We start from the raw sequence: 14091 nt of genomic DNA, 5'->3' as shown, positions 1-14091 counted from the left end.
GGTGTGTGCCACCATGCCTGGCAAAGCTTTTCTTTCTTTCTCTTTCTTTTCTTTTTTCTTTTGAGAAAGAAGTTTTTCTAAGGTGATATGTGGATTTCTGCCTATGAAGGAAGTGCTGAAAACTGCACAGTGGGTCCTATTAGGTCAAAATGATCCAAATACTGATGATCCTATTGTAAAACAGGCCGCTGTGTATTTAGAATAGAACTGTATGTACAGAGGGAGACTGGAGTGCTAGGGTGTATGCAGAGCTGAGTTTCAATGTATTCTGCCAGTGACCAGACAAGATGCCTGTGACAAGTAGCTTAATCTCTCTGCCTCTGTTCCTCAGCTGCAAAATGGGTGTGACTGTTACCTCAGACACTCAACACATAACATACATACCCTGCTCAATCGACTGTTGAATGCATATAACATTATGAAGTGTTGTGTATCATTTCTTTGTCAGGCAGTCAATACTGTGTTATTCAATTAGCATCATTGCCTAATAAACAACTCCAAAATATATTGAAGCCTTGAATCCCAGGACTGGAGGTAGAAGCAGGTGAGCGGATCTCTGTGAGTTCCAGGGAACCCAAGTGGAAGAGCTAGTTTGTGATAATTGAATGAAAAAGCAAAAGACGTGTGAAGTGTCACACACTTGAAAAAGATCGAGTAAGTGAAATATTGTTATTATTTCCCCCATTGAGGAATACTTGCTTGTTTCTAAAAGGAATTAATATTATTTCAAGTGTTTGTCTTGTGTGTTGTTTATGTATAGATTCTTTGGACATAAGAAATATACTCGCCCCACCTAAAAAAAGTAAAAAGTACTACCTGAGGCAGGAAGTCCTGAAAATTTTGATGAGTGTTGTTTCTTCCAAAATGTCTAAAGAGCTCCTCCAGCTCTTTCTAGAAGATTCCTTGGAGGTTTGCAGAGAGGAAACAATGGGTAGCCCTCCCTCCCCTCCCCTACAGTTTTCATTATGAAGAGGAAGCACGCTGGTGTGGAATAGTGTGCACTAGGCTGGAATTATTAGGCCTAGATTTTAATCTTGGACAGGCCATGTAGCCAGCCATGGTCTTCCCTAGTGACCATTTATTGAGTGAGAGTTGAACTAGGAATGTGTCCTAAGGGCCCCGCAGCTCTAACATTCCAGTGTCCGAAAACACGCTCATTATTCTCAGTAGACTAGAAACTTAACTCCATCACCTGGAAAGAAGTATGGTTGCTAGCATTTCCTTCCTCTCTGCTAGCTTCCAGGCACTGATCTGCCTGCGTATTTTTTTCATACATAGTAACTATGAGGTGGGTAATATTTTTATTATCATCCCATTTCACAGATGAAGAATTTAAAATGAAACATTAGAAGTTAACTAGTAAGTCGAGAGCAGGAAGATGAATCCCCAGCCCATGTCTTTACCCAGTGCACCACTCTGGCCTCCCATGCAGAATCTAGAAAGAGGCCATTCATGTGCTCTCCCGCCTGTAATAGAAATAGATGACTTCAGTCTCTGGAATTCAAAGCTGGCACAGTAACACTTACGCTCCATGTCCCCTTTACAGCCACAGTCACTTCATGAGACAGATATTTTTGTTAGCTATATTTAACATTTGCGCAGATGGTAGAAAGGCTGCCTTCTGACAGAGACTTCACTTGGCTACACTGTTACTCTACCTTCCAGGTACAGTGTTGCCTAACTCAGGCCTGGCTGCCAGCTCTGACATCTGACCTTTCCTTATTTAGGTTTCACCAGCTGGAGCCTGGGGAGTTTTTCTGTTGTCTTTAAAACAATCTTTAGGAAGAAGAGCTTGGACACCGACATAAATACTGTGTTTAGAACTGACTTTTCCTGTTTTAAATATCGTCTTGGGTGGGGAAAAAGAGCTGTTGATGTGGGAACCTTTAGCTTCCTTTGCAGATGGATGGCATGAACTGCCTTGCAGATAACACCTTAGGAAACTGCACTGTCTGCAGAGGCTCCGTGCTGCCCTGGCCAGGAGAATAGCTGTTTAAAACTACCTGTCTAAGTCATCTTTCAAGAGGAAAGGGAGGCCGGGCGTGGTGGCGCACGCCTTTAATCCCAGCACTTGGGAGGCAGAGGCAGGCGGATTTCTGAGTTCGAGGCCAGCCTGGTCTACAGAGTGAGTTCCAGGATAGCCAGGGCTATACAGAGAAACCCTGTCTCAAAAAAACCAAAAAAAAAAAAAAAAAAAAAAAAAAAAAAAGAGGAAAGGGAGAAGCAAAAACAAAGCAATCCCCCATCCCCTGTGGGTGTTCTATAGCTGAAGTCAGTGTTCTCAAGGTCCATCCCTTCATCCATTCATCTTTAACCGTTGTTAGTGAGCTAGCCAACTGTAGGGAATGGTTTAACTATAGAGTAACCACCTCCATTCCAGTTCTGCCTCTCAGGGGCAATGTAACCCTAGGCAAACTCTTTAACTTTAGTTTCCTTATCTTTAAGGAGGAAGGATAGAATTAGCATATCATAAGGTTATTCTGAGGATATATAAATTAATACCTGTAAACACATTTTAAAAACTGCTATGCTTTAAAAAAATCCAGCTGGATGGTGATGGTGATGCCTTTAGTCCCAGCACTCCCAAGGCAGAAATAGAAGAATCTCTGAGTTAGAAGCCAGCCTGGTCTATAGAGAGAGTTCTGGGACAGCCAGGGCTACACAGAGAAGACAAAAAACAAACAAACAAACAAAACCCACACCATTATCATTACTATTTTTTTTGTTGTTGTTTTTTTTGTTTGTTTTTTGAGACAGGGTTTCTCTGTGTAGTCCTGGCTGTCCTGGAACTCACTCTGTAGAGCTAGCCTCAAACTCAGAAATCCGCCTGCCTCTGCCTTCCAAGTGCTGGGATTAAAGGCGTGCGCCACCACTGCCTGGCACTATTAATTATCTTAAGCTCTTATGTTTTCCATCTCTCTGCATCTGTGGTGCATTCAGGAGAGGTGAAGTTTGCCTGTCTATGGGTTGCTGCTATTTTAACCTATCCATTGATGCTTTAAAAAAAACAGTAGACTTTATTTTTAGAACAATTTTATGTCTGTGGAAAAATTGAGCAAACAAAAAGGGGGCCTGAGTGATGGCTCAACGCATAGAAGTACTTGCTGCGCAAGTGTGTCCACTTATGTTTGATCCCTTGAACCAACACAAAAGTAAGAGGGAATCCACTCCAAAAAGCTTTCCTCTGACTTCTACACGTGTGCCATGCATGTGCTCCCACATGCACAGATCATGCACACACCTGCAAGTACACATTAAAAAGAGCAGAAAATAAGAGTTTACATATATGTCCTTTCCCTTCCCCACTTTTTTTTTTAAGATTTATCTATTTATTTATTTAATGTAAACCAGAAGACATCGGATCCCATTGCAGATGGTTGTGAGCCACCATGTGGTTGGTGGGAATTGAACTCAGGACGTCTTGAAGAGCAGTCAGTGCTCTTACCCGCTGAGCCATCTCTCCAGACCCTCTTCCCTACTTATTCGCATCTTATGTTAATGTAGACTGTTATATTTGATGAGCCAGTGTTGACACATTTACTAACAAAGATCTCCAGTTTATATTCCAGTTCACTCTTTTTTTTTTTTTAAAAGATTTATTTATTATATATAAGTACACTGTAGCTGTCTTCAGACACACCAGAAAAGGGTATCAGATCTTATTACAGATGGTTGTGAGCCACCCTGTGGTTGCTGAGATTTGAACTCAAAACCTCTAGAAAAGCAATCAGTGCTCTTAACCGCTGAGCCATCATCTCTCCAGCCCCTCCAGTTCACTCTTTTTTTGGTTTTTTTTTTTTTTGTTTTTTTGAGACAGGGTTTCTCTGTATAGCCCTGGCTGTCCTGGAACTCACTTTGTAAACCAGGCTGGCCTCGAACTCAGAAATCCGCCTGCCTCTGCCTCCCGAGTGCTGGGATTAAAGGCGTGCGCCACCATGCCCAGCTCCAGTTCACTCTTAATGTATATTTTGTGCATTCTGACAAATATAATGACATTATTAGTTTGCTGGAACTACTTTAATAAGTACTATAGATTGCGTGGGGTTCTATTTGTCTTTTTTTTTTTTTTTTTTTTTTTTTTTTTGGTTTTTCGAGACAGGGTTTCTCTGTGTAGCCCTGGCTGTCCTGGCACTCACTTTGTAGACCAGGCTGGCCTCGAACTCAGAAATCCGCCTGCCTCTGCCTCCCGAGTGCTGGGACTAAAGGCGTGCGCCACCACGCCCGGCTCTCTATTTGTCTTTATGTACTTATTTGTGTATGCATGTGTGTGTGTGTGTGTGTGTGTGTGTGTGTGAGTGTGTGTGTGTGAGGCCACAGGTCCACCACAGCCCTTGTTTTTCAGAGGGCCATTCTCCCTGTGTTTGAGGTGGGATCGTTCACAGGGACCGGGCTAGGCAGCTGCTGTAAACTCTGGGGTACCCCTCGTGTCTCTCCCCAGCACTTGAGCTGCATGTGCACCCCGTCAGGCCCAGCGTTCTGCATGGATTGTGGAGATGGAACTTGAATTGTCATGCCTGTGTAGCAAACATTTCACAGACTGGGATGGCTCCTCAGCGTTAGGTTGGTTGGCTTAAACCACAGAAATTTTTGTGTTTTTTGTGTTGATGATTCTGAAGGCTTGAAATAACGATCAAGATGTTGGCAGGGTTTTCTGCTTGTGGGTGGATGTCTTCTCTTGCTGTGTTTTGTTTTTTTTTTTTTTTAAGATTTATTTATTTATTATATGTAAGTACACTGTATCTGTCTTCAGACACTCCAGAAGAGGGCGCCAGATCTCGTTACGGATGGTTGTGAGCCACCATGTGGTTGCTGGGATTTGAACTCTGGACCTTCGGAAGAGTAGTCGGGTGCTCTTACCCGCTGAGCCATCTCACCAGCCCTTCTCTTGCTGTGTTAACAGGGTCTTCCTTCTGTGTATATTTAATCTCTTTTAAGAATTAGGGTCGGGGAAGAGGGTGGGTGGAGCATACCTTTAATCCCAGCATGTGGGAAGCTGAGGCAGGTGAATCTCTTAGGCCAGCCTGGTCTACAGAGGGAGTTTCAGGACTTCCAGGGCTACACAGAGAAACCCTGTCTTGGAAAAAAAACAAAAACAAAAACATCTGGGCTGGAGAGATGATGGCTCAGTGGTTAAGAGTATTGGTTGTTCTTCCAGAGGACCTGAGTTCAATTCCCAGCACCCACCCACATGGCTGCTCACACTTGTCTGTAGCTCCGGTTTTAGGGCTTCCGATGCTGTCAGACATGCAAGCAAAGCACCAGTTTTTTTTTTTTTTTAATTAAGGGAAGAAAGAAAAAGAATTCCGGCCAATTTTATTACCTCTTTAAAGATCACATCCTCAAACACAGCCATACTCTAAAGTACTGAAGATTAGAACTTCAACATCTACAGGGATGTGCACAGTTCATCTGTCAGTGCGCCTCAGTGTCACAAAATAGCTTGCTGGTATCCCAGCCCATGGCAGGTGGGTTCTGGGGCACACATTCAAGCACTTTGCTGCCTGAGATAGCTCCACTGTCCTTGCTTTTGCTTGTTTTGTTGTTTGATTTTGGAACAGAATTGAATGAGTCCCAGACTAGCCTCAAAACTCAAAAACTTAGTATGACTCAAAGCAACAACCCTAAACTTAAGATCCTCTTGTCTCCTCTTCTTTTTGGGGGGGGGTGGGGGTTGGTTTTTTTTCGAGACAGGGTTTCTCTGTATAGCTCTGGCTGTCCTGGAACTCACTCTGTAGACCAGACAGACTATCCTGGAACTCAAAAATCCGCCTGCCTCTGCCTCCCAAGTGCTGGGATTAAAGGCGTGCGCCCACTGCCCGGCCGTCTCCACTTCTTGAATGATGGGATTGCAAATGTGTGCCACCTTTCCTGGTTTAGATTTGACAGTTTAATTTGTGATTCCATGAATGTATGTAATAAATATTTCTCTAACACATCAAATGTAGTTTTTGTTTGTTTTTTAATTCTGTGGTTGTTAAGCCTGGTACCTAAAGTCCTCGTGGTCTAATTCTGTTGCTTCTGATGATCTTTCCTACTTTGACTGATTGTTTTGTTGTTGTTGTTGTTTAGCATTTTGTGGCTCTGTAGTGGTGAACGCACAGTAATTATTCATCATGAACATTCTTGGAGTTCTAGCATGGGGAATGTTTCCCCCTAGGAAGGTTTGGGGAGCGAGCTGCACTGGGGACATGAATCCCTCTACTTTTCTCTAGTGGCTTAGCGGAGAGTCTCAGTCTGTCTCCAGTTTGCGACCTGATAGCAGATATTTACTTTTGGGGTGGGTGACCTGACCTTTGCTTGTTCCTCTGACGTTGGTTTCCTTTGTGTTTGTGGAGGGAGTTCTGTTATCGAAGTGAGTCCACTCTGAAAGTCTGCTTCTCTGGAATTTCATTGTTTTTTTGGGTGGGTTTTTCAGGCTCTTTAGCGGGGCATGGCCAATTGTCCAGGTTTGAGGCCTGTGAGTAAAGTGATAACAGACACATTGAGCACCTTCCAGTTTCCCGGCATCCTCCCAACGTCACCCTGTTGTTATTCACTCTTTGGGCCTTAGGTAAATGACACCTGCTCTCGCCAGCTGGCAGCATAGACTGAAATGTGGTGGTGGTTGGTTTGGACACCGCTCCTGTGTGTTAACAGGAGGGAACTTTTATTTTCCTTTGGGAGAACACTCATAACAATTAGATTTTAATTTGTGTGGGGGAAATAAATTTCTGAAAGACAAATATAGTGATTGAAAAAGCATAAAGTGTCAGGCTGTGGTGGCACTTTGCCTTTAATTAATTCTAGCACTCAGGAGGCAGAGGCAGGCGGTTCTCTGCCTGGTCTACAGAGCAAGTTCTAGGACAGCCAGGGCTACACAAAGAAACCAGCTCTTGAAAAACAAACAAGCAGGGAGGGAGGGAGGGAAGAAAGAAAGGCACAAGGCTGGATGTTAAACCCAGGTTGGCTTTCCAGCAGCGAGAAGACCTGATATAGATGACTGGCTTCTTGGAGCCTCAACTGTAAAGAAGAGCAAAAGCCACTGATGTTCATACCCTAAGACATTTTTGTATTTTGTTTGCTATTTAGCAGTAACCTTTTGAGAGACAATTATTATACCTATTTGAGTTCTGAAAAGTGAAGATATAGAGAGAGGAATTATTGTTAAGGTAACCCGAGTTGGCTTGTATAATATGCTGTACACATATAATAATAACAGATATAAGAAACGTCACAGAAGAAGTGGCAAAAAAGAGTAAAATCCGGAGGATGGGAAGGAGTGCTGTGAATGTCTGTCTTCTGGATGTGATATATCAGTTGTACCATGAACTCACAGCAACTGTGGCTCCCTGCACAGGGGTTTCACAAGGCCCTCATCCACCCTGAGGAGCTATAGGTAAAAGGACCAGAATTGGCTCTGGGCACCCTCAGCACAAAGGAGATTTATTTGCCCCAGAGGGACAAAGGGTGGTGAATAAGAGACAAAGACAGGAAGGAGATGAGGACAAAAGAGAAGAGAAAAGGGCCAGGGCTGGGGAGGGATATTTGCCCTGGAGGGACAAAGGACTGCTTCTGGATTGAGGGGAGACAAAGGCCCATAGATAAGTGGCAGTTTATAATGGGAAAAGGAGAAACCCCTGACTGGGTTAGATGGTTTGTGTTGATTGTGAGTTAAGGTAGCCAGGAGGGGGCCTCGGATTACTTGATTTAAATACTTTGATAGCTGACTTTGATAGGAGAAGGGCGTAACTAAATAAGAGAATCAGCCTGGGGAAGCCCCTTTAGGACTGTAATCTATGGTTTAGCCAGGAGAAGGAGGATAAAAGGCAAAGCCTGTTGGTGTTGTGTTTGTCTTGGTTTCTGGAGGAGGAGGAGTCATTCCTCAGTGCTGTAGCTGCTAGTAAGTTGCCCTTGCTCAAGTAGACAATGTTAGGCTCCAAACCTGGTCCCTGTTAATATACAGGCAGTTCTACCTGACTGCTCTCAGGGACCTAGCAACTGCTTATTTAATCATCTGCTGCCTTTAGGTACACCAGGTGTGTGCTGCAGATAAACCTCAGCCACCTCAGTGCTGCCTCTCTCTGTCCCTCCCTCCCTCTCCCTCTTCCTCCCTCCCTCCCTCCTTCCCCCATCTCTCTCTCTCTCTCTCTCTCTCTCTCTCTCTCTCTCTCTCTCTGGAGATTTCCCTGACTTTGTTCTCTGAGACCAGTGAACCCACCCCCAGAGCTGCCCCAATAAACCTGCTTTTAAACTTTTAATTTAGCTTGAATTGGCTTATTATATTGGCAGAAAAAAACCTATTAGATATTCTCCCATCCAGCCAGGCTCATGCAAGCAACCCTTGTTACAGACACATACACAAGAAAATAGGAAGATTTATTAGAAAGGCCTCAATGAAAGGGGGAAGGGATAAGAGGATTATATATGCATGTACATACACACAATGAAATTTAGAAAGAATAAATCAATTTTTCTGGATATAACATAAGATTATGTGATTTGGTCTCAGATTTCGAGCACTCTATGGGCTACTTGGAGTAGTCCATACTTGTGTATTGCTAAGTGCTAGGGAAGCAGGGAAAGATACAAGAGGTTTGTCTGGGAAGTGTGGTGTTGGGACTAGAATGGAGTGGTTTGAGGGGAGGCCCCATCAGGAGAAATGCCCTCCGGGATTATTCATACCTGAGTGTGAGAGTGGGGAACTAGGCAGAGGTGGAGCCCTCGGGGGAGAGGACTGCACAGCACAGCACAGAGGGGCAGAAGCACTCCTGTGTCTTCAGTCTTACAAAAATGCTGGAATGGAATTGCAGAAGTGGGCAGAGTGTTTTTGTTTGTATGCTGTTTGTTTATTTGTTTGTGTTTTTAAGACAAGTTCTCCCTTGTAGCCCTAGCTGACCTGTTACTCTGTGTAGACCAGGCTGGCCTTGGTATGCTAGGACTAAGGGTATTTGTCACCACATCCAGCCATGTGTAATTTCCTCATTGAAGCCTTTGTAAGGGCTCCTTGTAAGGGTTGACCTTTTATCCTTGGGTCACTGGATAGCCTCTGAAATGTTTCTTATTGAGCAGTGATATAATTGAAAGAGATCATGCCAGGCCACGCCGCTGTGTCAATGAGAAAAGGAGCTTGCCACAGATCTCACTGACCAGAGCTTAACTCTGGGCTCACACAGTGGAAAGAGAGGGCTGGCTCTTTTTTGGTGTGTTTGTTTGTTTGTTTGTTTGTTTTTGTTTTTGTTTGAGACAGGTTTCTTTGTGTATCCCTGGCTGTTCTGGAACTAGCTCTGTAGACCAGACTGGCCTTGAACTCACAGAGATTCTCCTGCCTATGCCTCCTGAGTGCTGGGATTAAAGGCATGTGCCATCACTGCCAGGTGAGAGGGCTGGCTCTTGAAAGTTGTCCTCTGATTTCTGCATGGAGACTGTAGCGTATGCATGCCCACATACATGAACAAATGTAGTTCTAAAATGGAAAAGACCATTCTGGCTGAACTGTGGGAATAATGACAGTTAATGACCTGACCTCATTTATTAGTTTCTTGTACCAATATTCTGAGGTAGAAATTAGTGTCTTGATTTTATAGATGGTGAACCAGGACTTAGATGGCTTCATTCAAAACTCTACAGCCTTAATGGGAAGTGGAGTTACAGATCCATGTTTTTGTGTGTCTGAAACTGCACTGCCGGTCATTTCAGTGATGATGCTCTCTGATCACTGTGTAAGACAGTCTCATTCATTCTCACTGTATTGTTGGCATAGTGTGGTAGTTCACACAGGACTCATTACTTAAGCTCCTTAATAATCACTAACGAAATGGTGTTCTCACATTTAGAGGTATGAAAACAGACTTGGGGAAGGTGACTACCTATGGTTCAATATGCCCAGAAAACGGTGAAGCTGGCGTTGAACACCAGGCTCTTAGCAGAGGGGAAACTTTTTTTTTCTATTCATGGATATATTACAAGCATGTCTCCTTTCTTTCTTGTGTGAATGTCCTTTGTTTTTTGGAAGTTTATAAGGCTCTTTCCTTTTAGGTTTTGGAGATCACATTCACTGGAGGACTCTCGAAGATGGGAAGAAGGAAGCAGCTGCAAGGTATCAAACACAGTCGGGATGTTTATAGTAACAAAGCTTTCTAGCCATTAACTTAGCATTGCTCTCAGATGAAGGGCTAGGTCAAGGCCCCACAAGAACTATGTAAGTTTCCTGATAACAAAAAGTCAGCACTTACTCTGTACCGGGTGTTAAATAATCTAAATTGGTTAACTCATTTAGTTTCACAACATTTCTATGAAGTATTGTTGTTACTTTTTTAGAAATGAGAAAGTCACTCAACAGTTAAAAGATCACCAGTTGGTACATAGCAGAGCTGAGCTTCTGACAGCCTCTTTGTTCTCTGTCAGCGAGTTATATACTAGCCTTAAGCTAAAATAGTGTAATGTTTCAGGGAGGGTTAGAGCATAAGGGGTGGGGAGTGGGGGTGGGGGCAGAAGCAAGGAGCTGCCAATGTTACAAAGATTGGTTTATTTAGTCTTTACAGCCTCTGAGATTGGTACAACTATGAAATAACTGTTACATTTTATTGAAAAGAGAATTGAAATACAGAAAAGTGAAATTACTTTCCAGTATTTAAACTGCCATTAAGTGGGCTTTCATGTGTCTCCTATACTGTATTAGAGACTTACTCTACTCCAGCATGTGTGTCCTATATTATATCGTACTCCTGGCACACACATACTCACATTTACACTTCTGTACCTACCACACTAGTGCTTGGTGTTATAAAACAGATCCTAAGTCTCATGACACTGGGGTCTCAACTCAAGCTTTCTGCAGGAGGATTGCCGAGTTTAATTTAAAAAAAAAAAAAGATACCCAGCTAAATTTAAATTTCACACAAAGGAAAATTAAATATGCCCATGTAGCTTATGCAACTTTTTAAAAATCTCAAAATCAGATTTAATTGGAAAATCTTCATTGTATTTGGCGACTCTATCCACGATGAAAATTTCAATTATTCTTTCAAGTTCAAAATCAAGTTCGCTCCGAGGGTATAGTGCTGTGGCATAGAGCATTCACCCTCTCTACCAAACAAATAGAAACAAATTCAAGCATCAATCAAGTCTTCAAAGAGGTTTCCGGGCAGCTTTTTCACTTCTGTTCTTCACATTAAAGTACAGCTACCCATAAAAGTGTTTACTTTGCGTGGACACTTAATGCTTCCTGATACGAACCTTGATTTTCTTTTTTTCTTTGTTTTTGTTTGTTTTCCATATATAGTTTTTTTTTTTTGAACCTTGATTTTCCTAGGGGAACAGTTTTATTCATCTCTGACCCCAACCATGAAAGGATGTTGACGACTGAAATAGTTGTTATGAATAAATATTTACTAAGAGCTACTAGGTGTAAGTCCTGAATAGAGAAACATCATTTGTAATTTGCCTTCTGTATGCTATATGTGGTGCTAGTAATTTCGTTGAATGCCCATTAAATCCCATTTAATAAATACCCTCTTTGACGGAGGGTAATCTTATCCTGTTGAGGGCTTTAACGTTTGGTGTAAATAACTAACGCCATTCTAATCTTTACGTCTCCTTTCTGAGAATGTTGGTCCTTGATCTGGTTGGTTAGAGTTCCGGTTTCCCATAGAAACCAAAGGTCCCTTAAGAGCGTAGAGGAACAGGAAGTTCGGGTTTCTCTTCCGGTTCCTGCCGGAAGTTGACGCCAAGCATCCGCACATGGATTCCCCTGGGGATCATGCCGCTCGTCGTGGTTTGCGGGCTGCCGTCCAGCGGCAAGAGCCAGCGGACGGAAGAGCTCCGTCGGGCGCTGGCCAGCGAGGGCCGCGCGGTGTATGTGGTGGACGATGCTTCGGTGCTGGGCGCGCAGGACCCGACTGTGTACAGCGACTCCGCGGGTGAGAAGGCGCTGCGGGCTGCGCTGCGGGCCGCGGTGGAGCGGCGCCTGAGCCGGCAGGACGTGGTCATCCTGGACTCGGTGAACTACATCAAGGGCTTCCGCTACGAGCTGTACTGCCTCGCCCGGGCCACGCGCACGCCGCTCTGCTTACTTTACTGCGTGCGGCCGAACTGGCCGAGCCGCGGGCTTCGGGAGGCTTGGGCCTCCGAGAACCAGGACCCGGCTGTCAGCGTGAGCTGGAGGCCGCGGGCCGAAACCGGCGGGAAGTCTCAGGTGGTTGGCGCTGTGGAGGAACAGCGCGCCACCAGCCCCGTAGCCAACGGGGGAGTTCTGGCCGCTGTCCCAAAGGAACTGGATCCAGAAGAAATCCTGCCATCAAACCCTTCCGCTGTAATGACCCCGGGGTCCGAGAAATCTGCAGAGCCTGCGTCCTGTGCCTTTCCTCCCGAGGTTCTGGAGTCCTTAGCGCTGCGCTTTGAGGCGCCCGACTCCCGGAACCGCTGGGATCGCCCCTTGTTCACCGTGGTGGGTTTAGAAGAGCCATTGCCCCTCGCGGAGATCCGGTCTGCCCTGTTTGAGAATCGGGCTCCCCCGCCCCATCAGTCTACACAGTCTCAGCCTCTAGCCTCTGGAAGCTTTCTGCACCAGTTGGATCAGGCCACGAGCCAGGTGTTGACCGCTGTGATGGAAGCCCAGAAGAGCGCTGTGCCGGGAGACCTCCTAAAGCTCCCTGGCACCACGGAGCCCCTCCGATTTACCCGACCCTTGACCTTAGCAGAATTGAGTCGCCTCCGTCGCCAGTTTATTTCCTACACCAAAATGCATCCCAATAACGAGAACCTGCCTCAATTGGCCAACATGTTTCTTCAGTATCTGAACCAGAGTTTGCACTAATGAGGTAGTGGGCAGCAGCTGTGGCTCGTGTCTGACTCTTCCACTGTACTTTGTCCAGGAAGAACAGTCCGAAGGTCTGCAAAGCATACTGTAGTAAGATGGCCAAGTTTTGACTCGTTTTCTTAACTGCCACTGCCATACCCTGAGTGTGTAGCATAAGCTGAGGCATTGAGTGGTAGCTTCAAAAACACTAGGGGGCTTCGGTTGGAGTCTACTTGGGAATACTACATACCACTGTTGGCCTTCCATCGGGGTGGAGAATTAAGTCAACTGTGAGTAGAAACCGAAGATAACAGTTTTGTATTCATAATGGCCCTTTCGTACTCCCAAGTACTTTTGAGCACAGAGCCTCTTGCTTCTGACCTGGCACTTCGAACACATATCTTTTGTTCTGTCCCTGGGAAACTGATATTTGTGTAAGACAGCCACTAGATATTTTCTCTAATAAAATCTTCTAAAATTATCTGCTGGTCTCTTGATGTAGTTTAATGTTCCTCCTGCAACTTAGTATTTTATATGTTCATGTAGTATTTTTATATGAGAGGCTTGATTGCTTGGCCTATATATTGTAGCACTTTGCATGTTTATTGAATATTCTAAGGCAAACATTACTCTTAGTTTTGTTGGTAGCAAACAGTATTGGATTTTCATTATCCATACAGTTTTTGAGACTTGGCAGCTGTGTGAAGTGCAAACATGCTTAGCAGGATGAATGCCAGCCATCCCAGAATAACCTGTACAGGGTTATTACTGACTGTTGACCAATGGCTAGGAGGTGTTTGAGGAAGAGCTTTAGAAAAGTTAATATTTGAAATATCACTGTAGAATAATAGTCTGCTAAGGAACAAAATGCAGCTTTTTAGACTTTCTAGACCTTGGAAGTTTCTTGCTACTTGGAAAGAGTTAACAAACATATTCCAAATTATATTTGTGTCACAAAAATATTTTAGATTTGCTTTCCTTCTCTTTTTTTCCTTTTTTTTTTTTTTTTTTTTTAAGATTTATTTATTTTGTGTATGAGTATGCTGTCGCTGTCTTCAGGCACACCAGAAGAGGGCATCAGATCCCATTACAGATGGTTGTGAACCACCATGTGTTGCTGGGAATTGAACTCAGGACCTCTGGAAGGGCAGTCAGTGCTCTTAACCGCTGAGCCATCTCTCCATCCCTTAGACTTGCTTTCCAACCTTCAGTTTTTCACTAGGTAGGATCCTCACACCTGTAGTCCCAGCACCTGGGAGGTGAAAGCAGGATTGTTGTACAGCTGAGGTCAGCCTGAGTTACAGAGTAAGAGCCTA

General features: G+C 44.2%; 2 protein-coding genes across 2 annotated transcripts in view; both read left to right on the top strand.

The window, feature by feature from the left end:
• Positions 1–14091, top strand: part of Txndc12 (thioredoxin domain containing 12) — a 28316-nt gene that overhangs the window by 1979 nt on the left and 12246 nt on the right. The window contains exon 2 of the mRNA XM_021161089.3: positions 10015–10075. Within this exon, the coding sequence (XP_021016748.1) occupies positions 10015–10075 (61 nt within the window). The remainder of the gene's footprint in view (positions 1–10014; positions 10076–14091) is intronic.
• On the top strand, positions 10582–13256 carry Kti12 (KTI12 chromatin associated homolog). The gene has a single exon (XM_021161088.3). The coding sequence runs from the start codon at positions 11738–11740 to the stop codon at positions 12791–12793; it is 1056 nt and encodes a 351-aa protein (XP_021016747.1). The 5' UTR covers positions 10582–11737; the 3' UTR covers positions 12794–13256.

Source organism: Mus caroli, unplaced genomic scaffold (genome assembly GCF_978045245.1).
Source record: "Mus caroli unplaced genomic scaffold, Mus_caroli_1 scaffold_6, whole genome shotgun sequence".
In the NCBI taxonomy this organism is placed as follows: domain Eukaryota; kingdom Metazoa; phylum Chordata; class Mammalia; order Rodentia; family Muridae; genus Mus; species Mus caroli.
This window is presented reverse-complemented; position numbering and strand designations above follow the sequence as displayed.